The sequence below is a fragment of the Quercus suber genome, unplaced genomic scaffold (assembly GCF_002906115.3).
Source record: "Quercus suber isolate HL8 unplaced genomic scaffold, Cork oak 2.0 scaffold_258, whole genome shotgun sequence".
NCBI classification, from domain to species: Eukaryota; Viridiplantae; Streptophyta; class Magnoliopsida; order Fagales; family Fagaceae; genus Quercus; species Quercus suber.
The window spans coordinates 78370-105902 of record NW_027069714.1 but is presented as its reverse complement, the minus strand read 5'-3'; the positions used below and the strand labels follow the sequence as shown (position 1 = coordinate 105902).

The 27533-nt window shown below is 33.9% G+C and overlaps 3 protein-coding genes and 1 pseudogene across 3 annotated transcripts; 2 read left to right on the top strand and 2 right to left on the bottom strand.

Moving 5' to 3' along the window:
* Positions 1-4352: 4352 nt before the first annotated feature.
* LOC112006851 (probable inactive purple acid phosphatase 16) lies at positions 4353-10092 on the top strand. The gene is made up of 5 exons (XM_024039156.2): positions 4353-4737; positions 6699-6923; positions 7813-8089; positions 8455-8623; positions 9667-10092. The coding sequence occupies exons 1-5, from the start codon at positions 4434-4436 to the stop codon at positions 9898-9900; spliced, it is 1209 nt and encodes a 402-aa protein (XP_023894924.2). The 5' UTR covers positions 4353-4433; the 3' UTR covers positions 9901-10092.
* A 6259-nt stretch (positions 10093-16351) lies between these two features.
* On the top strand, positions 16352-19705 carry LOC112006850 (protein IQ-DOMAIN 12). The gene is made up of 5 exons (XM_065781147.1): positions 16352-16463; positions 16573-16857; positions 17745-17969; positions 18408-18539; positions 18703-19705. Exons 1-5 carry the CDS (start codon positions 16407-16409, stop codon positions 19219-19221), a joined length of 1218 nt encoding a protein of 405 aa, XP_065637219.1. The 5' UTR covers positions 16352-16406; the 3' UTR covers positions 19222-19705.
* A 496-nt stretch (positions 19706-20201) lies between these two features.
* Positions 20202-23158, bottom strand: LOC112006835 (glucan endo-1,3-beta-glucosidase, basic isoform-like; annotated as a pseudogene).
* Positions 23159-25236: 2078 nt separating this feature from the next.
* Positions 25237-27198, bottom strand: LOC112006852 (glucan endo-1,3-beta-glucosidase, basic isoform). The gene is made up of 2 exons (XM_024039157.2): positions 26950-27198; positions 25237-26357 (listed from the first exon to the last, which is right to left on the bottom strand). Exons 1-2 carry the CDS (start codon positions 27053-27055, stop codon positions 25408-25410), a joined length of 1056 nt encoding a protein of 351 aa, XP_023894925.1. The 5' UTR covers positions 27056-27198; the 3' UTR covers positions 25237-25407.
* Between the last annotated feature and the right edge of the window lie 335 nt (positions 27199-27533).

The window sequence follows — 27533 nt, the reverse complement described above, 5'->3', positions numbered from 1 at the left end:
ATGAGCTGGAAATTTTTCTCATGACCGAGACGTTATCACCCTCAATAAGCAGCTCTGCGAAGCCCGCATCAGCGGCAAACTCCAAAGCTTTACGGCAAGCCAGCACTTCCGCCTCCTCAGGATCCGCCACAGGTGGACCCCTCGCCGCCAAAGCAGCCAACACTTCGCCCTTCACATTGCGAATAACAACACCGATTCCCGTCGCATTTAAATCCTCAAAAATGGCTGCATCAAAGTTTAGCTTAAATCTATTTTCTGGCGGTGGGCTCCAATGGGCATCACTAGCAATGGACGTTTGAACCGCCAAGTGTTGTTGGGCTTCCCTAAACTCCTCTAGACATTCCATTGTCATCACTAGCAATGGACGTTTGAACCGCCAAGTGTTGTTGGGCTTCCCTAAACTCCTCTAGACATTCCATTGCTCTCTTATTCAGCCGAGTCGGATCTTGCATATTCCCACCATGGATGATATAGTTCCGTTGGCTCCAAATCAATCAGGCCTGGACGAAAAACAGTTCGAGCTCCTCGGTAGTCAACTTTCTCAGTAACTCCTCCACTAGTTGCAGCACATCAAGTTGACCTCCCATCGATTTTTGCAACCGTCTCACACAACCAGCCCACACATCCTGAGCCACACTACACTCCCAAATGGCATGGATAGCAGTTTCCACCTCTCTTTTGCATAGAGGGCATATGTCGAAAAGACAACATATATTGTACTATACAATAACCTCGCACTTCACATAAATAAAAACTAGTTACATAATAAAATCATGTTCATGTAAAATAAAAGACTTAAAAAAGTCATGTAAAAAATTAACTTTTATGTAGTTTTTATTTATTTATTTAATATGGAACACTTTTCGTATCTATTCTAAAAGTACTTAATAATTTTTAATTTATGATATTAGTGTATAAAAAATATATATATATATATATATATTTTTTTTTGAGAAAAGTGTGGTGTATCAATATATGATATGCCCATCTCTATTTTTGTATATTGTCAAAGTTGGTTTGCGAAGCACTCATTAGATTATAGTGTTCAGTTTTAATGTTTAGCTTTTGTTACTGCTATTTTACGTTGCTACTTCTTGAAATAAAAAACCATCATAAAAGAGCCAGAAATCATAATGCCAGGAAAGGTAGCATTTAACTACCAAAATAAAAACTCCAACAAAAACAATTAGGATTTGTTGGAATTAAATAGTTGGAGTTGGATTGGATTAGAATTTAGACAAGCTATACTGTTGTTACTACTTTAGTGTTTGAGTAGATTCAATTTTAATTTGAATGTAGATTTCGGTATGACGATAGGTACCCCATTGCCTCAAAGTGATAATTAGTGGATACACATACAACCCGTAAAGAAATCATGTAAATATCAAATACATATAAGTGGGAAGAGTGATTGAATTTGAATTGAACTCATGACTTGTCCCATAAGACTAAAACTTTAATGTGGTTGTTTAATACCATTAGGGATTGGTCTAATGGTTCCCTATGCGAAAAACTCAATATTTTTTTCAAGATTAAAAACAATAAAAAAAAAATATTTTACAATGGCAAATGATAGACTAAAAAAAAAATTCTTTTAGTGGATACAAAAAAAAATATTTTCACAATGGATAAATTGTCAAGCTAGGAATACTAAATAATAAAATGATGTTAATGGTAGACCCAAATAAAAATCAATAATAGTTGTTACATTTGTTGTGAAAAATATTTTGTCTTTAGCATTACTCTATGTTTTGTTTTTGTTTTTTCTTGGATAATTTGATAGTTGGGAGAGGGAGGATTTGAATACTAGATAAGCAATGAGTGACAATCCATGTTTATGTTATTAATTGTGAGAGGATCCCTACCTTAACACAACATGTTTATTAAACTAGTAACACGACACGGCTCGTATGGCTTGTTTAATAAACATGACATGTTACGATTGACATGACTTGACAAGACCCATTTGATTAATAAGCCAAGTTGACATGTTTACCTAATACAAATAACTTGTTAATAGCAATTCTTGTGTTTTATAACATGTATACATTACAACTAAATTCTAAACAAAATCTCCAACAACGAAAATATAATTACAACCATAAATTTAAAAGTGGCCTAGAGAAGATGAAATTAGATGAAAAAATATGTTTATATAGCTCAAGTTTTAAAGGGTTAATTGGTAAAATGATGCTCAGTTAAAGGGGTTATACAACTGAAAACAAATTTCATGTGTTTGCTTTTTCGTATCGACCTGAATATTACACGAACATGCTAAGGCTCAACCCTATCTTGTTAACTTTGTATGTATTTGTAGGTCATGTCGAAAATTATCACCTTATATCTTGAACATTTTTGTTGAAAAATACTAGAATCAGGGTTGGCCAATGCTTAGGCAAGTTAGGCCCAAGCCTAACGCCCCACCAAAAATAAAAAATTTCCCTTAGGGGAAAAGGCCCTACTTCTTATGGTTAAAGGTCCAAATTTTTATAAAATTATATATATTTTAAAGGCATGTTGTACTTTTTATCTAGAATGCACCGACGCGGCTTCGAAGGAGCTGCACACAAGTCGGACTAGGCGAGACGTAGCGACGCGGCAAGGACGCCGCTGAGCGCAAGTCCGTGTCGCGTCGGGCCGCGTCTTGCCACGTGGCCTCCCTAACTCGCATCGACGCGGCATGAATTGGGTCGACTCGGGCCGTATCAGCCGAAACTCGAAATGACCGGTTCAAGCCGAAATGGCCGAGTCAGGCCGAAATTCAAAAAAAAAAAAAAGGTGCGAAATGCACTGTTTGAACTTAACCTAAATCCCTTAGACTCTCACTTCGTCCAAAAGACTTTTTCTCACTCCGTCCCTTATCTCTCTTCTTTGTGCTCTCCACCTTCGGCCTCTCCCTCTCTGTGGTGTGTTCGGCTATAGGTGTGTTGTGCTCTCTCTTCTCTTTGCTTCCCTTTTAGTCTTTGTTTTCTATGATTTCTCTCTTCTCTGTGTTGTGTTTGTTGTGTTTGTGTGCTTGTTAAAAACCGATTTCGTCCAAACACTATCTCTTCTCTATGCTGTTTTTGGTGTGTTTGTGTGCTTGTTTTTCGGTTCTTGTGAGCTTTAAAGGGTTTTGTAGTTGCAGGTTGTAATTTTAATTGTAGATTGGTGACAATGTTTGACTGCTTTGTACTATTATTGCTCTTAAATTTGATATATGTATATATAATGTGAAAACGTATGCTTAGTAATATATTAAAAATATAAATGAAAATATTTTTAATAATTTTTTAATCGCCAAGTCTCGCCACACCCGCACTCACCTTTTTCAAAGATTGCCGAGTCTCGCACCCGTACTCACACCCGCACCCGCACCCGAGTTCCGAAACGCACTTGTGCTTCCTAGCTTTTAATTATTATTAGTAATGTTAAGGATACTACAAATTTTACTATTAGTTTACAAATTACTATGTTATTAATTACAAAAAGTGATATAAACATTCATTAGTTAAATTGATGAAGTTCATCAATGAGAGTCAAAGTCACATTATATTTTGAAAATTTTATAGTGCTTTTAATTAGCACATTTTTCTTTTTCATTTCTATTAGAACTCTCAAAGTACAAGACCAATAGAATCTTAACCCAATTAAAATCCTAAAATGTTTCAAAAAGATGCTGCAAATGTGTTAAATCATCAATTATAAATTAATCTCCCATAATAGTTTGAGACCTTAGTTTTTGTAAACAGATATCCTACAAAACCACATATCAAATAATCTCTCTCTCTCTCTCTCTCTCTCTCTCTCTCTCTCTTTCTCTCTCTCTTAAAAACAAGATATAAAAATAAAAATTAGAATACAACTTTACTTAACTATGTATCATCATATATCTAAAATAAAGTATCTTTTTTAATTTTAATATATTTTTATTTCTTTTTATTAATATTAATAGTTCAACAATGATATTCAATTCTTTTTATGAAATTAATATTAGTTTAATTGGTATTATTCATCAAATTATGTATATCAAATTAACCTTAATTTTTTTTTTGAGAATTAAATTAACCTTGATTTGATTAGCATTAAATAATTTTATTTAATTAATATTTACACATTAAAGATTCCGCATAAACTTTTTGCTTGGCTCCAAATTATATTGGGCTGCCCCGGACTAGAATAATTGAGTTATGTTCCTTCAAGTCAAATTGCAAATGACAAAATCCATTGGGGGGAGCCTAATAAAAAATATGCTAAAAAACAGGGGCATCATAAGAAACCAAAACCATCTCAATCAGACCAGGGACAATTTCGTCATTTCCTCCAATTTCCCACCAAAACTCACTCCCACCACCACCACACCCACCCAAAGTATCACCTCCTTGATACCCAAAAAAAAAAAAAAAAAAAACCAATATATTTGCACCCAAATTCTCTTCTCTTCTCTCCTTTCAATGGAGTTGAAGAGGCCACAAACTCAGACCCAAATAGCGATCTTATCCTTCACCTGCTTCTCTCTCTTCATCCTGACCGTCGGATTAGATGACCAAGTGCTGGCCTTACTTCCACCTCCACCACCAACAACGAAGGCCCCATGCGGTGTGAGGTATGTTCAGATGCGGGCGGGTGCAGCGTTCAAGATAGCGGTTTTTGCAGACCTGCATTTTGGGGAGAACGCGTGGACAGACTGGGGTCCAGTCCAGGACGTGAACTCAGTAAAGGTCATGAACACTGTGCTGGACAACGAAACTACTACAGGTGACTTTATCACTTCTTTTTTACTCAATCATGTGCTAGCTTAGCTTAGCTAGCTTTGTTGTGTTGTGTGATAATAACGTGGTTGTTGTACCATGTTGTTTCAGTTGCCATGTCACTGTTATTGTCCTACTAAATATTAATACCAAGGGGAAAGGTCCAAAGGATGATGCTTTTTCAAAAAGAATTTTTTATAAAATTTTAAAAAAGTATTTCGTTTTTTTCAAAATTTTAAAGTGAAGTGTGTATATAAATTCATCGTTAGAAATATGGTTTTGACTTTTGAGAGCTCACAGAAGAAAAGTCAACTCATGTTCATGCGAAAGGTTTTGCTGCATTCAAGTTTATGAGAAAGGTTTTGTTGCAATACTGCAATTGTTACATACAGGCGTACGTGGCTGCAAAATAAAAGGAACATGTGTTCAGGGGTTTTGTACAATGCACATAATCAGGTAGACCTTACACACTTGTTCATTTCTTTTTGCTATTACATACTCCTGTACAAGTATGCAGCAAAACCTTTCCCATAACTTATATTAATGGTTAGTTTGATAATACTTTAGTACTTGTGAATGCACACTTTTTTTTATGTAATGTATTAAGTCCAATTTCTTGAAGGGAGTTTGGGATTAGTAATCTGGGGCTACTAACTTAGCAACTTGTTCATGTGGGTCATTTGTGAAGTGTCTTGCACATGTGACTCGAAATAGCAATGATATGGGCCTTACACCCTTTTACTACTACATGTTTGTTGTCTCTTTTGTCATGTCAGAATAAATGGGGAAACAAGTTTTAGAATTGCACCTTGAAGGGTCTATCTATTAGTTTTAAATGCTATTGAATTTTAGTTTTGTTTCCAAAATTCGGACACTAGAAGTATTAAAAATGGATATCTCATGTGGTCAACGCTGACTAGTCTATTGAGAATCCATAACTGACCCTAAATATTTTGGGACAAAGACTTGGTTGTACAGTCTAGACTTCTAAATATTTCAATGTTGACAAAGTTGATCAAATTAGATTAACTCATATTAAGATTACCCCAATTTAGCTTAGTTTCAAGAAACAAATTGTCTATACATTTAGGTTATTATGCTGCACATATATAGATATTCATATATTGAACATCACGGGCAGCTTAACATCTTGCTTACCGTATTGCTCTCATCCAACAATAACAGCAGTTGACCAGTTGTGTAGTTCCTTACAAAGAGCTATGAGCAGATTTGGCGGGTTCGACCTTGCCACAATGAATAATTAGGACTTTTGAGTGTAGTCTATTGATTCTATTCAATGAATTGATGTCCACTAGTGGGGGCAACGGTTTCATATAGATATAGCATTTGTTTCATAATTACATGACCACACATTCAAATTGCTACACTTCAACGTGTTGTTGGTGTTAAGGCATGCTTGGTACCACTTTGACATACACAGTTTTTATTTCCTTTTTATGGGTACTCTCCATGGAATAGATTATGATATTGTGCCAAAAAAATAGGGATCATTGCAAAGGCATGACGAACTTGTTGGGTTTGTTGTTTTATTTTCTGTTAAAATGGTTAGTTCTGAATGCTACACAAAGAAATTTTCATATGATGTCTTAATGTCCTATCTATACTGTACTAACATGCTGGGCAATAAGTCTCACTTACTTGGTGACTATCACCCATTGTAGGTGACAAGACCATTATTATTTTCTGGCTTAGTGCATTATGTTGAAAAAACTTAAATTTCACCTCTATTCCTATATCTTGAATTGTTTGATATTCAGCTGACTTAAAAGGTTACATTTTTGCTTAACGTTTTGGTCTACCCTGATAAATTACTCCAATGATTGTTCAATTCAAAAAGTTAAGCATGCAAAGCTTGATATAGAGTCCTTTTGCATAATTAATATTTTGATTTATTTATTTATAGTTTGTTTTTTGGTTTAATACTCTAACGAACTGATTGGATAGCAGATTTTGTTGTATACCTTGGAGATGTCATTACAGCCAACAATATCCCAATAGCAAATGCCAGCTTGTATTGGGATCAGGCAATCTCTCCAACAAAATCCAGAAATATTCCTTGGGCCAGTGTGTTTGGAAACCATGACGATGCACCATTTGAATGGCCGATGGAGTGGTTTTCAGCCCCTGGAATTCCTCCACTTGTTTGCCCAGCAGTCAACTCGACATATTCAGGTTAGCATGTTGTATGAAATGTGGAGTAAAAAGGCTGGTGACAAACCAGTCATCACTAGTGACAGGCAACACTCCTTGGGTTTGTCAGTGTTTCCCAGGATTATGATTGATCTCTCATTGTTTCAGACAGCTGCCTCATTGGAGCTTGGCCTACTGTAAGCTGATACAGAGTCAAAAAGATATTCATGAAAACAATGATGAAGAATACTGAAATTACAGAACCAAGTGAACCATAAAATAAAGCCCCCTCACGCAATATTTTGAAATGAACATAAGATAGCCTTTTAGATGATGTTTATAATTTGAAGATAGCATTAGCGATGGGATACCTAATTAATCAGTAATCATAAGTTCATAACAATATATTTTTGCTAACTTATAATAGTTTAATATATGTTGGCAAGAATGGCATTTTGCACAAATTGTTGACAATCAAGGAATTGATTGCATGGAGTAAATCAAGGGATTGGAGGAATCAATTATAAAAATGTGAAGATCACATTCAAAATATGTATGTAATAATCTGATTGTTTACCTATTTTTAAATTCTGTAAATTCCATTATAAGTCTGAGTTCCCTTGTAATGTGTTCAATCAAGAGGATGAAGATGTAGCCATTTGGCTTTTGGTGTTGTGTACGTAGGTCTTAGTGATGAAACCATGTTAATCTCTTCCGTTCTTCCTTTCTCATCTTCCATAATATATTACTATTTCAAAATTTGAAAATATAGAAAATGATGTCATCCTAACATGCAAATTCTCAATAGTACCATAATATATGATTCTCTTCTTATGAGAGATTTAAATACTTTTGGAGGGGGGGGGGGGGGGGGGATGCTTTAAAGATTTTTATATCAGCTTCTCTCTGATGGGGCCATTATGTCTGGCAGGAGAAGAAGCATGCAGCTTCAGAGGCACACAGCGTATTGAGTTGATAAAACACGACATTGAGCATGATGTGCTATCTTATTCTAGCAATGGTCCTAAAGATCTTTGGCCAAGTATATCCAACTATGTTCTCCAAGTCTCATCATCAGATGATCCAAAATCACCTGTGGTATACCTGTACTTTTTAGATTCTGGCGGCGGGTCCTATCCAGAAGTTATCTCAAATGCCCAAGCAGAATGGTTCCAGAAAAAATCTGAAGAGATCAACCCTAACTCAAGGTATTAGAACACAGAAATACTTCTTTTTTTAACTACTTTTTGTGGAACCTTATTAGCATTGCCTACAATTAATTGGAAACAAGGTTTAAATAGCCAGACTCTAGTTCATTGATTTAAATGGTTTGCAAGAGAAAGGAATAAAATGAACAGAAAGCTTTGGAACATTGCTCCTGATGTGGATTGATTAAACAGAAAGTGAAAAGGAAAGAAAGGTTAATTCCATTGAGGCAAATAGTTGTAATTGACAATGCTGAGGTTTTGGTTTTCTTCTTTGAAGTTCACCCATAAGATATGGAGAATATTCATTTTTTTAAAAATAAATCTGTTTCCTTCATATTCTTAATTAATTTAGTGTTACCTGACAGCGTGCCCGAGCTAATATTCTGGCATATTCCAAGTCAAGCATATAAGAAGGTTGCTCCACGGTTTGGAATACACCAGCCTTGTGTAGGCTTAATTAACAAAGAAAGTGTTGCTTCTCAAGAAGCTGAATTGGGTATCATGGATCTTCTTGTTAAAAGGCCTTCTGTCAAGGTAAGCACACAGATAAGCAAGTACGACACACATAATTATATTCATTTCAAAGATAAGCAATGCATGATCGTATTCTTATGTAAATATATAGATTTGCACATACATACATATATTCATGTTAGATGCCTGCTCTCTAGGTAACGACACAAAGGAACAAACATGTGCACATATGTACATACAAAAGTACATATACCTTCATACACATGATACACATCAGTGCTCCTAGACAGACTGGGTCTAGATTTGACCTTGAAATTTGAATGACCCCATTTTCAGCAGGATTGATTGATTACTATTACCAAGTCAAATAGGGAATTTCTTGATACACAAGCTGGCCAGGCTTTGCCTGGCTTGATTTGTATGACTTGGCTTTTGTGGCCCAAAATTACCATTTTTTGTTGTTGTTGTTCCATTTAATTGACAAGAATTACATTAGAAAAGAATGAAAACTTGTTTTGACCTGTTGAAATTTGAGTACCTTGTATTTGTGTCTTTTATAAATTCGTTGCAGTCAAAAGGAGCTTTTCTTTTCTTTTTCTTTTTCTTTTTCTTCTTTTTATATTTTATTTTTTCATGTTATGTTTCTTTTGGTTATTCATCATGATTAATTTATCATGTTGCTCTACCCCTCCCCTTTAAATTGGTTCTTCATGATTGTATGGTACCATTATCTTTTTTCATTTCTATCACAATACATTTCCCTGAAAATATGAGTTCAAGCACCCATGACATTTGAGTCACACCCTTGCACCTAAATCATCTAAATGCAGTTTAGGATGGTCAGCTGAGTTTTGGTAATTGTAATTATATCTTTCTTTTAAATGTGGAAGCAGTATAAGCAAATATGTTAATGTTTTGGCAAGAAAGTTGAAAAAATCCTGATCAGTTTTGGCTTGAGAAAAGCTCGGAATTGGAACCACATATTTAATATGCAACATGTATGCTTAGGGTTCTTGAATATCAGAAACTAAATGAATCTATGGCTTGGGTTTGACGGATATGAATGGGATCATTTTGAGTTCTCTCTCTTTTTATTGTTGCAGGCAGTATTTGTTGGGCATAACCATGGATTGGACTGGTGCTGCCCCTATAAGAAACTCTGGCTCTGCTATGCTAGGCATACTGGTTATGGTGGCTATGGAAACTGGCCTAGAGGAGCTAGAATTATAGAAATCACTCAGCAGCCTCTCTCTATTAAATCTTGGATAAGGATGGAGGACGGTGTAGTACACAGCAGAGTTACCTTGGGTAGGTACCATCAAGGAATATATAATTAATCACATTTGTGAAAAGAAAAAGAGGACCAATAATATCTGTGCAAGTATATGCATTGCATATTCTTCTCTTCCGCCCCCCACCACCCCCCACAAACAAAAGATCAAACATGTTACATGATGTACATATGTGCGTGTACATTTTATAATCAGATTGGATATGTTTTAAATACATGAGGCCACACTTTTTTTTTTTTCCCTTTGTTTCTTTTCTTTATTAACATGACACATTATTAGCTTTCATAGTATCTATTAACTCTAGGAATATTGATGAGCTTTTTAAGCCAGATATATGATGAATAGGTACAGGGAATGTATTTCCTCATCTAAGTTTTAAATTTATTCAAGCTTTTCAAATTATTAGCTTTATAGTTTCTTCATTCTACTCCCACAATAAATTATGGATCAATCTATATAATTAAGAATTTTTTCCTAGGCTCATCTCTACTAGGCTAACTCCTACGATAATCGGTAAATGAAAAAGTTTTTTTAAGTTAAAACAGCTTCATGGCACATCATAACAGGTCTCCTTCCATATCTAGAAACTCACTGAAGCACTTTTCCTGGGTTCTGTTTCTTTCAGTAATAAGTGTTTCTGTGTAAAATTATCTTAATGCACCGACCACGGCCTCTCGAATCAAAGCTCTCATGGCTCTGCCGCTCTCTATACTTAGATAAGATTAATAAAAGAAGGAATACTTGATTAAAATCCAGAAGAAAGCATCATAATAACACTGCAATTTTCTAATGAATATCAAAATCAAGTTAAGCAATGCATTAATGTTGGCAAATGGGGGGGATGTGTGTGTAATTATAACGACAGTGATGGTACATTACTATGAAAATGTTTCTTTTCCCCTTTTGGTTATCCATAAGAGGCTCTTTGTTATGACAAGTTGCTATTCTAGTTTTGTGTAATCAAACTAAGCATATGCAATTTGATTTTAATATTGTTCATGCTTAGATGGTCAACTTATTTGAAATCCAAGTGATGAAAAGAATTGACATTGTTCACAAAATGCTTCTTTATGTGGAATCAAGCAAAGTTGATTCTAACTTTTATGAGTTAGTAATATTTTTGAAACACAGCTAAAAGGATAAAATTGTTTTCTTTAAAAAAAGGGGAAGCTATGGGCTAGTTGTTTTTGAACCAGTTGGATGATGCAGCAAGTTAGGTAACATCATTAAAAAATTAAAAAAAAGGAACAAAACAATAACTACAGAATCTTATGACTGACATTCTACAAACATGCAACATTAATAACTAGAAAAATTGCAAGATTTAAATCATTGTAGATATTAGATCAGAAAGAGTTTAAATGTTGGGTATCTCATCTCTAAATCAGGTTTTATAACTATGACTGAGAAGATTGCTTCCTAGTTCTCTTGCTCTGACCAACTGGACCAATCAGCTCTTTACAAATCACTAATTATGATGGTATTTTAAATAAGTTAAGAAAAATTTTCCCCAATTTTCTTTACATCACTGTAGTTCTTTTGATCAATAAAACATACCCCTTATTTGACGAATAAGGTAATAAGGTCTTGAGTTCAAGTTTCTTAACCAATATTTTACGCTAACTTAAGTAATTTCTGTTTGTTATTATTCGATGTGTGTGGGATAAGATGACTATATTCACTAAAAGATTAGTCAGTTGTTTAAGAGCCTCAGAGATCGGACGCCCGGAAAAAAAAAAAAAAACTAATGAGAATGCAGGGCTTGGAAGGCTACCCCATTGTGTAGTCTACCATTATTGTCTTTCAATAAAAATGAATTAATAAAGAAAAAAAAATTAAGAAGAGGTCATTTACTTGGGCCATTAAACAGCTCAAAAGGCACTTTATCTCTTCCAGTTGGGACTACTCATGTCAGCCCAAATTTGTTAAGCAAATTCCTAGCCACGCCCATCCATAAAAAAAGAGTGTTATGTTAATTACAGGAATTTCAACATTTATAACTTTCCGTCTCAAAACATTAACTAGCAAAAAGCCAATATGGGTCTCACTGTGCTGGGCCACAATGTGAAGGCAAAGAGCTAAGGTTCCAATCTCTTGGACAAGTCAAATGCAGTTCACATGGCTAATGATAAAAGAAAAGGGGACCAATCTTGCCACTGGCTTTGAATAATGTCATATGTTTAATCTAATCTACCTAAAAATTTAACAACCATAGCTAAATTTGACTATTTTTAAAGAAACTTTGTGCCTTGAAATGTCATGCAACAAACAGTTTCTAAGAGCAATACTATAATAAATTCCCCCAAACTCACTGGAATTAAAGCCAAATTCCTAAAATGTTCACAACATTAGGGGCAAGAATTTCCATGACATTAATTTTATATGAATGTATTCAAGGGCCCTGTATTTCAATTGGTAACACTTCTTAGTGTTTTCAACAATATGACATTAATTTCTACAATTATATTTTAGTTGAACCTGTTCACAATTGCTTATGTTCTTCTCTACTCACAAGAAAAAAAAAACCTAAAACTTATGTTCTTTTTTATTTTTTTATTTTAGAGAAAACGATAGTAGACTTTATCATTCAATATCATGTTATAAAGTGGGAAAGAGAAAAGATGAGCATTCTTCTAACCAAATGGTCTCCTCATTCTCTTTTGCAACTCTAGCAAGAGCTAGAGCAACACAAGTAAAGTGCATCTTAAAAAAAAAAAAACAAAGGATATACTAACAAATTGTTCACAAATCAGCTTAATATCCTCCAAGATCCATGCCACTTCCAAAAAACACATCCTATCTGAAAGAACAATTTATTTCGGCAATTTCAAATCATCCAAAGGCGACACACAAACTTATGTTCTTTTCATACAAAGAAAATATCATGATTAAAATTTCATAGCTATATTAATTTAAGTTATAGTTTAGATGTTAAATTAGTTTTTTCATTTATGAACCTATAAATAAAATTAATCAATTTTAGCAACTAACAAATATAACCATGAACTAAATAATTTATAATTTTATATTACTCATCTAATATATATATATATATATATATATATATAAAAGTTAAATTTATAGATATTGTATATCTTCTAATCTAATTTATAAACTTAGACACAAAAATCTTTAATGGTATATCTACGTCTTATAAAATAATCTAAGTTTCATGTTCACAAGTTTGTTTCTGAACAGAAAAGGTTGATTTGGATTTCATTAGACAAATATAAACAAAGTTTTACTAAGGTTGAGCCTGAGCTATTTATTATCAGCTTAATATGCTTCTAATCCTATTGTAAAATAAAATTTTGGGTAAATTACATTTTAAATATATATCTTAGGGGTCGTTTTGATTAAACTTAGTAATTTCAAAAGTTTTAAATTAAATGTTTAAATTTGAAATTGTTAAAAATTAAACTTTATAGTTTTTTTTGTTTCAAAACAAATCCTTAGCTTTCAAAGTTCATATCAATTTGCAAAGACTTTGTAGCTGAATTGACACCTCTCCATGCACAAAGTGTTTGGGAGATTGGGGAAAAAGGGTTCGAGCTGCGGGGTTAGCAGCATATTGTAATTATTTCTAAAAAAAAATGGTTCATATCCATTTATATTTTGAAGTTTTAAGGTTTGATTTGGAGGATTTATTAGAGGATTAAATTAATACAATTTTAAAATACAAGATTTTTAATTTGAGAAAAAATAAAATCGAATGCCCCTTTCCCACTAATTTGAACCACAAGTGTAAAGTTTAAATATAATTTACCCTAAATTTGATTATTGAATTAACATGGAAATGGACTAAAATTAGGAAGGGATGTGTTTGAAACCTTTAGCCAGCTTCTTGAGGCCATCCCCAAGGGACTTGTTCTTGTAATTACTTGGTGTGAGTAGAATGATGAAACTACATATTAGCTAGGTGCCCAAAAAACTCTAAACATAGTGGTTAGCCAAAACTTAAAAAAAAAAAGAAAAAAAAAAGAAAAAAAAAAGGGAAGGAAAGCAAGGAAAAGAGGAGCAAAACCATAACTTGTACATTTCTCAGTATCATAATATGTTCTTAGGTTATAAACTTTAAATAAAGCCTTGAGCAGGCCATTGCTATGCTAATCAATAATCACTACAAACTGGTCCACAAAGAAATTGTACTTTCCACATGAAAGAAGCCATATATTTATTGGGTAAGATATTCATAAAAACTTCAGGTAGATTGTCTCCTGTCAAATAATAGAGGAACCTTTCATTCCCACAAACAATCACTTGTATTAACGGATCAAATCCCATGTTTTCTCACCTTTTAAACAACAATTTTAAAATTCCTGTCCTCTTTCTCTGGTATTGGTTTCTTCATAGAAACTCATAAAAAACCGACCTTAAAAATTTAACATATTTTCTAATTCTAATTATGACTTGACCTATCAAAACGTAGTATGAACTCATGAAAATTCACCCAAATCATTTCTCAAGCTCAGATTAATCGATCAAATCCTATGTTTTCACCTTTTAAACAAAACTTGGAAATGCAACACATATATATATTCCTAATAGTGAATTGATATAGCACAACTGCCCCTGACCACTTCAAACGTCTGTTTTTGTCAATTTACCTTTTTTGACCTCTGTATTTCCCACCCACCAACCATCTTACAAAACACCTTATTATAAAAAATAAAAATAAAAAACATGTAAAATACAGTGGATATTTACGAGCATGTAAAATACAGTGGATTTTTACGAGGATTGGGCCAGCCAGGTCAAGACATTTCAAAACTGATGAATTTAGTCCTTAAATTGTTATTATCTTTTTGCTCTTTGTTACAGTGATTAGAGACCAAATCGATCAATTTTAAAATGTTTTAGACTTGATTGTCATTAGTCCAAACCTCAAGAGTATTAACTATAATTCATCCTAAAAACAAAGAAAAATAAGGGCCTTAAAACATAGTTTAGAGTAAGAAAATTACTTCCATGAGAGGCTTATAGCTTATTTGGTTCGCACCTCTTAACTGAGACATTCGGGGTTTTAATTCCTCCACTCCAACTATTGAATTATAAAATAAAATTTAAAAAAAAAAAACAAAAAAATTAGGGAAATTGCTGAACGATTACCTTTTTTTTTTTTGTCTGGATTTGGTGAATTTATGGTTTCAAATTACATTTTANCAACATCAGTCTATATTCTTCAAGTAGACCCTATATCTGAGAAGGAAAAACAAAAACAACCATACCACATTAAGTTCAATATAAGTTTAACAAACCAAGAAAAAAAAAACTTCTAGATGATAAAGATGTTTAATCAATTTTCTAGAGAAAACACACTGGGAAACAAATAATTGACCCTGTTTATGATAGAATTTCAGTTCATCAAAACCATTTTGGCCTGAATGAATTCGAAAGTACGAACATTTAACAATTTCAATACCATAAATGTTTTTATTTCTCAGTTGATAATTATGAATGCAAATCTAAAACAATCACTTACTCATATCTAAAAAAGTATACAAGTACCTTCCCTTTTGCTTTATCAAGTAAAGAGAATCATTGATTCAACCAGAAAAAGATCACAAATGATAAGAAAGAAAGAAAAAATGCTAAAGCTTCAAAATCAAGAATTGACTCACTTTATACCTTGTTGATGACAAATCCCAAGTGGGATTTTCTCAAGCTTTTGGTCAGTGTTGCTTTTCAAGACCAAAGTGACTCAAGTAATACTATGGTTGAGGGAGTGAGAATGGAAGCAAGAACATTGTAGGAAAAGGGAAACCCATTATTACTCTATGGAGTTTGAAGTGAAGTATGAGGTCTTAGGTGGTCTTATTATGGTTTGTTTATGCAATGTAGGTACTTTGAGATGACTGATGAGGCTTGTCACTTAAGAGTTAGTGTCTTCAATTTCATGAGGGTCCCTTTTGCCTCCCTTTCGCGCTATACCGACTGTCACTTTCACAACTGCCCCTGACCACTTCAAACGTCTGTTTTTGTCAATTTACCTTTTTTGACCTCTGTATTTCCCACCCACCAACCATCTTACAAAACACCTTATTATAAAAAATAAAAATAAAAAACATGTAAAATACGTGGATATTTACGAGCATGTAAAATACAGTGGATTTTTACGAGGATTGGGCCAGCCAGGTCAAGACATTTCAAAACTGATGAATTTAGTCCTTAAATTGTTATTATCTTTTTGCTCTTTGTTACAGTGATTAGAGACCAAATCGATCAATTTTAAAATGTTTTAGACTTGATTGTCATTAGTCCAAACCTCAAGAGTATTAACTATAATTCATCCTAAAAACAAAGAAAAATAAGGGCCTTAAAACATAGTTTAGAGTAAGAAAATTACTTCCATGAGAGGCTTTAGCTTATTTGGTTCGCACCTCTTAACTAGACATTCGGGTTTTAACTCCCACTATCCTATATGTTTATAAAATAAAATTTTAAAAAAAAAACAAAAAAAAATTAGGGAAATTGTATGACGAATTAATTCCTACTTGAAGAATATAGACTGATGTTGATGAATTTGGTCAATATGATCATATAAATCTTCAATGGCTAAAAAGAACAAGAGCTGGTTTGGATGGGTGAGGAGGCTCTTTACTTCTGAGGTGAAGATGAAACTAGAAAAAGTTGATTTACATCCTTCTGCTTTCATTGTATGAAATGGTCATTTCTAGTACTCCTCTTTGCTAATTTTTCTATTCCTTACATTTTCAGAAATCAAAGAAGCGGAGATGGCTTTTAGAAAAGGTTAAATATAAGCAGTACCCTGCACTCACAGCACCACAGAGAACACTAATTGAAGCAACGGAAGAGCAGAGAAAGCATGCTTTGACTGTTGCCATAGCAACAGCAGCTGCAGCTGAGGCTGCAGTGGCTGCTGCCCATGCTGCAGCTGAGGTTGTCCGACTTACAAGCGCATCTCAATCTTGCCAGCATTTCATACAGCAAGATAGAAACTTGGCTGCCATTAAAATTCAAAGTGCTTACCGTGCACATCTTGTGAGCTCCTTTAAACATTTGCTTTATCTTTCTCCACAAGTAATTTTTGTTTGTTTAGGCTTCTAGAATGGTTTCTGGTACTCAAGTGCAAAGGTTTTCAATCTCAGTAGAGCTTAAATGTCTATTAGTGTATTTCTTTTTCCTTCAAATCGGTCTTGTTTACTTTTTTTACAAATCAGTTGATAACTGCCTTTTTCTTTGAATCATTTTAACTGATATTTTGAGCAAATAGCTTGGGAAAATCTAGTGTCAATTGGTAGTCACTCTGCTATAAAGACCTCCAAATATTTCAAGCTGTTCACATGCTTCTTAAAGATAATGAGAGGCTTTTACAATGCATTGGGATCTCAACAGCAATAACAATTTGAGGATTTGGGGGTGTTTGGTAGAGTAGTTTGAGATGAGATTTTTGTAGTTTGAGATGAGATTTTTGTAGTTTTTTGAAATATGTGTGGGTGAAAAAGTGTATGTTATTTAAAATATAAAAATGTGAGTTCGAAATTAGAGACCAAACAAGCAAACCGTAAGAAACAATGTTTTTTTTTTTTCATCACATATTACAAAGGACACTCATTTTAGTTTTTCTTGTCATCCTAAATATTAGCCAAATTGATTTTAAAAAAAGAATTATGCATCCAAAATTCTTATATATTCCTGAAATTTCAAAATTTTTATCTAAATTCTGATAAGGCGGGCTAATTTCTCTATAGATGTTAATGTTCAAAACAGTATGGGCCCCTAGTATTAATGTCAATTAGTTGAATTTCTAGGTAATAGCTGAGCTTGAAAGCAGGATTTCACATGTGTTGACTTTGTACATAAAAAAAATAAAAATAAAAATGTTTGCCTCTTGTGCCTAATTTGAATTCCAAATGGGAGCGGAACAGGCAAGGAAAGCATTCAGAGCATTGAAAGGATTAGTAAGACTTCAAGCCATAGCACGTGGACGTGCTGTGAGACGCCAAGCAGTCACATCAAAGTGCTTGCCACCCAATGCAAAAAGACAGGCAGAGGTCCAGGGAAGGAGTATTCTTACTCCAGATGAAACCTGTAAAGATTGTGATAAGAAACATTCTATCAGGGAAAAAAAGGAATTGGAAGAGGACTTAAAGGTAGTGAGATATTTCAATTTTGATGAATGCCTTTAAAGTGTTCTCAAAGAAACTTTTAAGAATGTCAAAAAACAAAAACCCCTTTTAAGAAGAATGAGCTCTGAAAAACCAAGAGGCTGGTGGCCCTTTTATGTTATTGTTTATGAATGAACTCAGTGGATCTCAAAGCAATATTTTTCCTGTGTTCGTAGTGCCTTTCAACCTTTAGAGAGATTTTTTTTTATAAAAAAAAAAAAAATCCTAGATGTAGGTGGTACCATCTGTATAGAGAAATGACTATGACAAAGATCTCCAATCAGTTTGCTTGTTAAAGAATTAACGTGTATGAATGTCTTTATCTTGAAGTTTCTGTGAACATGTCATTATTTAATGAGGCTGTAAATCAACTATGTGTAGATGTTTTCTTATTAGATTCACTCAAGATTTTGTTATCAACAGCTTGAAGGCAGCAGTGAAAGAAACTGGGATCACAGCATACTTTCAAAGGAAGACATGGAAGCCATATGGTTAAGAAAGCAGGAGGCCATTATCAAAAGAGAGCGCATGAAGAAATATTCATTTTCACACAGGGTAATTCAATCTGTTATGACTAGAAAAAGAGAGAAGCATTTCATTCCTAAATGTTGCTTGCTTCCACATTTCTTTTATCCTGTTTCACTGATAACTAGAAAAGAAAGAGGCATTAAATTTCTTCTGTTGATATCTACGTTTTGCACCAAATTATGTTTCTCAGGAGAGGAGAAATACTCATATGCTGGAAGAATCAGATGACAACAAGGAATTTGGAAGAAATAGCTGCCGGCTAGAACAATGGATGGAAAAGGAGGCTTGGAATAGGGAAGGACTAGATACTTTTAAACCTACAGTCCTCATTCTGGGTGAAAGGCATGGAAGAACACAACTTAAACCAAGAAATGAACAAAAATCAGATTTTCTTGGACTGGATTCACAATGGTCATTCCCACGGAGATCTTTCTGTCATGCAAAACAGAATTCAGCTGGTAATAACAGTTTGATGCCAAATTCTCCTATTTTTCCTACTTACCTGAGTGCAACAGAATCTGTCAAGGCAAAAACAAGGTCTTTAAGCACACCAAAGCAACGGATGGGATACCTGGACAGTTGCTTTGATCACACTTTTGCAAAAAAGGATGGGCTATCCTTTTGGTCTTCTTTTGATAGTGAACCCATTAGTACCATCAGAAAGAGAGGTGTTCCTCAGCAGATATCTTTAAGCATGAATAGCAATTAGTGACCTTAATATGCATCAGCTTTACTCCTCAATATAAAGCAATAAATTCAGTCAATGGGGGCTCCCGAAGATATTCAATTTAGTGGACATAACACAATACGCCTAAGTTTGAATCAGTGATAGCAGGTCCTTATTTTTGGTGGAATTTTGCTGGTTCATTCACTGGTTCTAAAAAGACGCTAAAGAAACTTCAAGTTAAGATTATGTGAAGCTTGTGAAGAAATTTATTGTTGTAATTACGCTTTTGTCAACCCTTCAAATCTCTTATTGAAGAAAGAACTTTGACAGGCTTTCAGAATTTGTCGTTTCTGGTAGAAGCCATTTAATCTCTCTCTCTTTTATGTTGTTGTTGTTGTTGTTATTGTCATATTGTTTTCCCTTGTTATTGCTATTTTCTTGGTGGTGTTCTTTTTAACTCTTAAGTTTTGTAGAGAGTTCCTTGGTATATATTTGCAATGAATGGTTGCTTGTTTTGAAGAACTTATTTTGGAATGTCTTTACATCTCCACTTATTTATCATTAAAGACATGTGTTCTTATGAAAAATCATGGGAATTCTCCCAGACACGATTTTCTACCATGGACAAGAAGCACCCTGATTTCTCTGTGGCCATTTTAAAGTTTACTGCAATGAATTTGAGTTGACAGACTAAGCAGCGTGCCATAGAATTATTCAAACAGATTGAGAAACGAAGGCCTTGGTCTTAATATGTAAAACTATGTTGGTGTCAACTCTGATTCATGTATACTTTTGAATACAAAATGAATGTGCTATTGTACCAAATATGCAAACATCTAAAAGAGATTATCATATTGTGATTAGAACAATACTTTATTAAGACTATTTTAGCATCTTGGATAGATACATAAATTTGATGCCCTGCCATGTAAAGGGCCTTCAGGTAAGTCTTACTTATAGTGATAATAAACATAAAAATCTGTCCTTATTCCAAAGTGCACTAGCTAGATTTGCTATTCTTGTTAAAACTTAAATTGGTATTTAGGCATTTTGTTCAGATAAAAGAGCCCCCAATTTTTTTGGTAAGCAGGAGTCCGCTTATTCTCATTAAACATGGAAGCGATGTAAGTTTCTATAGGCCCATCAGGCCTCTTTGGAGTCCCTCCCTTCACATGCCTAATCAAATTTTTGTTGTAAAGGCCTGCATATTCAAAAGTTGTTGCCTGCCCTCCTTCAGAGGGCCAACCAGTCTCGGACACAACGATCTTCAAAGAGCTCCCATTGGCCTTCTCTTATGCTGAGTTAAAGGCATCNTTAACAATAATATGATATTCATAAAAGAGACCACGTATAAATAAGTAAGCAATCAAATTTTAAAGTATATCTCAAATTGAAATAGAGTGTCAACCACAACTGATAATAGATTATAAAATTAAATTTCAAGATTGTAAATTTCTTATATATTTTTATTCTTTATCAAATGAGTTATCCAATAAGTCATTTGTAATTTTGTTTTATATTTGGAATGTTGATATTGTATAGAAATAAAATTTGTGTATTTGTTTTACTTATCTTTGTGTTATTTTGTTTTAGATTGTAATGTTAGGATTTGTATAATTTTAAAATTGTTGAATAAGTATTAATAAGTTTAACTGAGTTCATTCTTGATATATGTGGTGAATTCAAAATAATGCATTTTACATTAAGTAATTTGTTGTATAACTTTTCAAATGACAGATACACGTTGTTTTCTATATAAAAATAAAAAATAAAAAAATTCATGTGAAAAATACGGGTCAACCCGACCCGGCCCGCAACCCGATTGACTCGAACCCGGTTTTGACCTGCTTAAAATGACCCGTTTTGACCAATGACCCGATTGACCAGACCCGAACCCGACCCGACCCGCCCGTTTTGCCATGTCGTCCGCTTATTCTCATTAAACGTGGAAACGATGTAAGTTTCTATAGGCCCATCAGGCCTCTTTGGAGTCCCTCCCTTCACATGCCTAATCAAATTTTTGTTGTAAAGGCCTGCATATTCAAAAGTTGTTGCCTGCCCTCCTTCAGAGGGCCAACCAGTCTCGGACGCAACGATCTTCAAAGAGCTCCCATTGGCCTTCTCTTATGCTGAGTAAAAGGCATCCAAAATGGCATAAAAAATGTTTTGGTATCCAAGTTCACCATCATGCACTTCAGCTGATGGAGAAGTAAAAAGAGGATACTCAAGATGAACGTATTGAGTATTGCCAATGTAACTAAGATATGGATACATGTTAACGAGTAATGGGTACTTATACTTCACTAAGAAGCCAATGATAGGATCAAGAAGTGATTGGTATTCAGATGTGAAGAAGCCTTTTGATCGAGGGTAGGACTCTGCAAAGGCAGCTTGATTAATGGGATCGGAGACTTGAATCTTTTTTCCAACGCTAGCATTATAAACTGCAGTTCGAATGTTTTGCATGGCAGGGAAAGGAAATTGTGCATATGGACCGTGAGGCTTTATTTCATTGCCAACTGCAATATATCTGAATGTGACATCTCCATAGTTTTGCACATTGTTTCAGATCCATGTGTTTGCGTAGTCCTGGCTTGAAGCAATTCTTTTAAGCTCTTTATCAGGGATACCAAGCATGAGCTCAATATTGGTGCCTGTAAGGGCTTGGAGAGCATCTAGGTTTGGATCATAGAGTCTCATCCTTGCGATGTTATATTGTTTATACATATTTATAACTTCTCCTGGGGATGCTAAGTTGTTGCCACGCATTCCATAGTAAACACCTATCTTGGGAGCTGATTCTGATAGAACAACATGTCAAATTTTATCCATATTCCCATCATATGCTCACAAAGTATTTAATCTACAGTTATAGTTTGTCTGATTCATATGGTATTGAAATTTAAAGTTTATTTATACAAAGAAAATCTGATGTATATGGATGGAATGGTGATTGACAAATGATAAATTTGAGATTTGACACAAAAAGGTGGGTGTGTACTGTTTAGAGAGCATCACGTTAAAGTCCAATTATGGGTTTAGAGAAATACATAGTCTAATAGAAGTTACCTGTCGTGAAGCTAGTTAGATTTTACTTCATCATATACGCAAATTTAAATTTACAGGTACTCTTAGTGTTTAACCCTATGTTTTGATAGATGGAGAGAAGGGGAGAGTAGAGGAGAGGGGAATGGAAGATGACTAGGATGTATTAAATAGTATATTAAAAACACTTTCTACTCTACTCTCATCTCCTCTCCCTCCGTCTTCCTCCATTCCAAACATAGTGTAAAACTATCATTCATACCTATAGCTTTTTATTTGATCAATTTTACCAAACTCATAAATGCAGAGACATGAAATTACCCATATATATATTTATATATCTGTCATTATCATGCTAAACAAATATTAAGAAGATTAAAAGATATTTTCTCTTTAAGTTTGTAAAATACTCAAAATTATAGTTTTATTATGCTTTTAAAACAAACTGAAAACATGATTATAGAATTGGATAATAAATAATTTTTACTAAGGCAATATTTGGCATACAATAGACAAGCATAAAGAGTACATATAACTGGTCTTTTGGTTTCCTAAGGTGAGCTTACGTCCCACATGTTAATTGTTCCAACAATGCTACTTATATAACGAATTTTACAATTTCTTTCACAACATTTGAGGTGCCTGGTTACGATTAGTACAATATCACTTTCATATAGAAGTATTATTGACATTAATTTTCTTGTACATCAATCACAACCTACTAACTTCAAAAATTGTGAAATTTATTATGTATATACAGTTATTGTAATTGTTCAAGCATTCTCGGGTTACATGGAATACGTACAAAGTATTAGAACTCAGGAAGTGAGAGAGAGAGAGAGACCTGTTGTGTCTAGCTAGCCATCAGCATCACAAACAGTAGCATTAAGGAAATTGCTGAAGGGCTTTTCCCAGTTGAATAAGTCTTGGCCATTGAGAAAAACATAGAAGAGAAACGAAGACTAATAGCTTGGAATGAAAGAAATTATGCCGCCAAATACTCATTTTATAGAGAGAGATGCCATGTGCTTGAGATTGAGATTTTTCAGTGACTATAGCTAGTCAAGCACTCCATGGAAATTGATTGCTTGGTGGTTATGCCTCCACAATTTAACCCGTCAAGCACTCCATGAAAATTAAGTTAAACCAAGTACATCACTTGGTCTAATTGGTTGTTCTTTTGAATGTTAGGCTTCTCTACGTTGCGTTGAGAAAATGTTAATTATTTATTTATTTATTACAATGATCTATCTAAGAGGTCATCATGTGCACATGTTTGTTGACTTGGGTAACAACATTTGGTCTTGTCATGCGATAATAGTAGCTCTGATATATACTGCTTGTGCGATAGCAAAAACTCTCATACCATTTTTTCAAATAGTAGAAACTTTCACTTGTTGTGCAGTAACACTCTTAAACAAATGATAAAATTTGGCTATAAATTTAGTTGTAGTGAAAGACTATAATTTCACCTAATATCTTTTTATTAAATGTGAATTTTTACAAATTCATCATTAGATTATATTTTCTTCTTATATCATCAATCAAATATTTAAATTTTAAGTTTTTGTAGTATAATATTATTGATTGACACAAAATTTGATGCGTGTGCATAAATAACATGCAATCTAACGACTATATTTTTAAAATATGTAAACATGTTAATTTTTTTAGTAGAAGCTAGTTGTAACTATTGACTACAACCAAGTTTGCAGCCAAAATTTATCCTTAAACAAATAACAATAAAGGTATTAGGAGTTAGGACAATATGAATAACAATAAAACTTTTATATCATCCCATCCTGTTGCCTTTGCAAAGTTTTGAATATAATATATCATTAAATTTTTGTAATTTATTAATTTTTGTATTTTTATGCATTCAAAATTATAAATGAATCGGGAGTTCTGACACCATCATAGTTTTACATATCAGGACCAAGGCTTTTGTTTCTTATTCTGTTTGAAAAATTATATGGCGTCATGCATAGTCTATCAACCAAATCCATTACAGAAAACTTTTAAATGCCATAGAGAATCAGGGTGCTTCTATTCCATGGTAGAAAATCATGTTTGAGAGAAATTTCCCATGATTTGTTCATAAGAACATATTTCTTTAAAATGATGGATAAGTGGAGATGTAAAGACATTTCAAAATAGGTCTTCCAAACAAGCTACCATTCATTCCAAGTGTATACCAAGGAAATCTTGCTAAGCTTAGAATTAAAAAACACCACCAAGAATATAGCAATAACAAGGTGGAAAAGGTATTTATCAACTTATGTACCTCAAAGATTAAATGGCTTCAACTAGAAACGAGATGTGGCAAATTCTGAAAGCCTGTCGCAATTTGTTTTCAATAAGAGATTTTGAAGGGTTGACAAAAGCATCTATGATTACAACAATAAATTTCTCAAAAATTTATGTGCATAGTGCGAAGCTACAAAAAACAAAACACGTCTACTTCAAGAAAAAAATAACCTCAAATCTCAAAAGAATATTTAAATCCACAAAGAAAGAGTATGGATCATCCGCTAGAAAATACAGAAACAAAATTCTTAATTTTTATCAAACTAAGTCTGAATATTTAAAAAAAAAAAAAAAGACTTGAAGACTTATTTGACAACTCTCTAAAACTTGACAAATAAGAAAATATATTTTAAAACATATCATAATTAATACCCTATTGATGAAACAATTCACTAAAATTCACAATTCTAACCAATTTTTATATTATATTACGGGTCTATTTGATCCTCTCATTTTGCTGAAATTGAAAATTTTTGCTGAAAGCACTGTAGATAAAGGTAAAAGTTAGCTGAAATAGTACAGTGAGACTCATGAATAGTACCAAAAATACAGTGAGGATCCATAAATAATAACAAAAATAAGCTAATATAAAATAAGCCGGCAAAAAAAAGCTATTCCAAACANCTCCCATTCATTTATAATTTTGAATGCAAAATGAATGTGGTATTGTACCAAATATGCAAACATGCAAAAGAGATGATCATATTGTGACAAGAACAGCACTTTATTAAGACTATTTTCACATCTTGAATAGATACAAATACAATAAACTTGGTTCCCTGCCATGCAAAGGGACTACAAGTAAGTCTTATTTATAGTAATAATACACATAAAATCTTTCCTTATTTATAAGTGCAACAGCTAGACTTGCTCATTCTAATTAAACTCAATTTGGTATTTAGGCTGTTTGTCCGGATAAAAGAGCCCCCAGTGGTTCTCAATACCAGGAGGAGTCTTCTGATTCTCATTAAACATGGCGAAAATGTAAGTTTCTATAGGCTCGTTAGGCCTCTTTGGAGTCCCTGTCTTCACATGCCTAATCAAATTTGAGTTGTAAGTCTTTGCATATTCAAAACTAGTTGCCTGTCCTCCTTTAGTGGGCCAACCAGTCTCAGACACAACGATCTTCAAAGACCCTCCATTGGCCTTCTCTAATGCTGAGTAAAAGGCATCCAAAATGGCATCAAAAATATTTTGATATCCATGTTCGCCATCTTGCACTACGACTGATGGAGAAGTAAAAAGAGCATACTCAGGACGAATGTTTTGAGTGTTGCCAATGTAACTGAAGTATGGATACATATTAACGAGTAGTGGGTACTTATGCTTCACTAAGAAGCCGATGATAGGATCAAGAAGTGATCGGTATTTAGTCGTGAAGGAGCCTTTTGATGGAGGGTAGGACCGTGCAAGGGCAGGTTGATAAATGGGAGTGGAGACTTTAATATTCTTATATCCAAGGCCAGCATTATATATTGCAGTTCGAATGTTTTGCATAGCAGGGAAAAGAAATTGTGCATAAGGACCGTCAGGCTTTATTTCATTGCCAACTGCAATGTATCTGAATGTGACATCTCCATAGTTTTGCACATTTTTTTGGATCCATGTGTTTGCATAATCTTGACTTGAAGCAATGCGTTGAAGCTCTTCATTAGGGACACCAAGCATTAGCTCAATTTTGGTGCCTCTAAGGGCTTGGAGAGCATGTTGGTTTTGGTTATAGAGTCGCATCCTTCCGATGTTGTATTGTTTGTACATATCTATAACTTCTCCTGGGGATGGTAAGTTGTTGCCAACTGTTCCGTAGCAAACACCTATCTTGCCAGCTGATTTAGATAGAACAACATGTCAAATTATGTACTAACCATATATGATTGCCAAATATTTAATAAATCTACATTCAAGAACTCCCTGGATATTCATATAGTTTTGAAATTTTAAGTTTATTTATATAAAGAAAATGCGATATATATGGATGGAAGGGTAATTGAAAAATGATTGATTTGAGGTTGTGCATGCATGATGTATCCAAGAAGAGTAAATAAAGGTCTTATAGTTGTAAGGCCTAAGGCCATCCCAAAAAAAGTACTCGAACTCCTAAGATAACTTTTCTCTTGCTGCCCAAAGCTCAAACCCAAGCCCTCCCCCTCCATTCAAATTGGCCTTAGGGCTTCGAGAGGTGCTAACTCACCCAACAAGTGCGGTGGTAACTGGTAGTTTCACATTTGGTGTGCAAGAATATGAGCATGTTGTAAAAGAGTGTAAACATGGTAGAATGTGAAGAATCAAAATCCTTCTCAGGATATATGGAATATGTACTATTTATAAGAACTTATAAATTGATCATATAGAGGTTTTATTTGATTAGTTTTGATTTTGGAGCATAATGTACAACATCAGAGAGAGAGAGAGAGAGACCTGTTATGTCTAGGCTAGCCATCAGCATCACAAGCAATAGCATCAAGGACATTGCTGTAGGGCTTTTCCCGGTTGAATAAGACTTGGCCATCCAGAAAAAACACATAGAAGAGAAACTATACCACCAAACACTCTTTTTATATATGGAGACAGATGCTTGTGCTTGAGATTGCGATTTTTTATTTGAGTGACTGTAACTGGTCTTTTTATGGAGACAGAGATGCTTGTGCTTGAGATTGCGATTTTTGAGTGACTATAGCTGGTCAAGCACTCCATGGAAATCCATTGCTTTAGTAGTTATGCCACCACAATTTAAGCCGTCAATCGCTCCATAGAAATCAAGTTATAAAAAAATTATCTATGGCAACCAAGTGCGTCACTTAAAGCAAGTCTAACTGGTTGTTCTTTTGTTGGACTTTGTCCCTCTGAAAAATGTTAGGCTTCTCAACATTGCAATGTGAGAATGTATTTTATTTATTTATTAAAATGACCTATCTCATTCCTAAGCTGTTGCCTTTCTACGAGGTCATCATGTGCACATGTTGGCCTAAGTAACGACATTTGGTTGTGTCCTGCGATAGTAG

What these genes read in the sequence shown, in the direction of transcription:
- LOC112006851 (XM_024039156.2), top strand. Translation starts at nt 4,434, where the DNA reads ATGGAGTTGAAGAGGCCACAAACTCAGACCCAAATAGCGATCTTATCC. An exon ending in GGACAACGAAACTACTACAG is followed by an intron (nt 4,738 to 6,698) that starts GTGACTTTATCA and finishes ATTGGATAGCAG; the next exon opens with ATTTTGTTGTATACCTTGGA. An exon ending in AGTCAACTCGACATATTCAG is followed by an intron (nt 6,924 to 7,812) that starts GTTAGCATGTTG and finishes TATGTCTGGCAG; the next exon opens with GAGAAGAAGCATGCAGCTTC.
- LOC112006850 (XM_065781147.1), top strand. Translation starts at nt 16,407, where the DNA reads ATGGCTAAAAAGAACAAGAGCTGGTTTGGATGGGTGAGGAGGCTCTTT. An exon ending in AATTGGAAGAGGACTTAAAG is followed by an intron (nt 17,970 to 18,407) that starts GTAGTGAGATAT and finishes TGTTATCAACAG; the next exon opens with CTTGAAGGCAGCAGTGAAAG. An exon ending in AATATTCATTTTCACACAGG is followed by an intron (nt 18,540 to 18,702) that starts GTAATTCAATCT and finishes TATGTTTCTCAG; the next exon opens with GAGAGGAGAAATACTCATAT.
- LOC112006852 (XM_024039157.2), bottom strand. Translation starts at nt 27,055, where the DNA reads ATGTGTTTTTTCTGGATGGCCAAGTCTTATTCAACCGGGAAAAGCCCT. An exon ending in GGCTAGCCTAGACATAACAG is followed by an intron (nt 26,358 to 26,949) that starts GTCTCTCTCTCT and finishes TATCTAAATCAG; the next exon opens with CTGGCAAGATAGGTGTTTGC.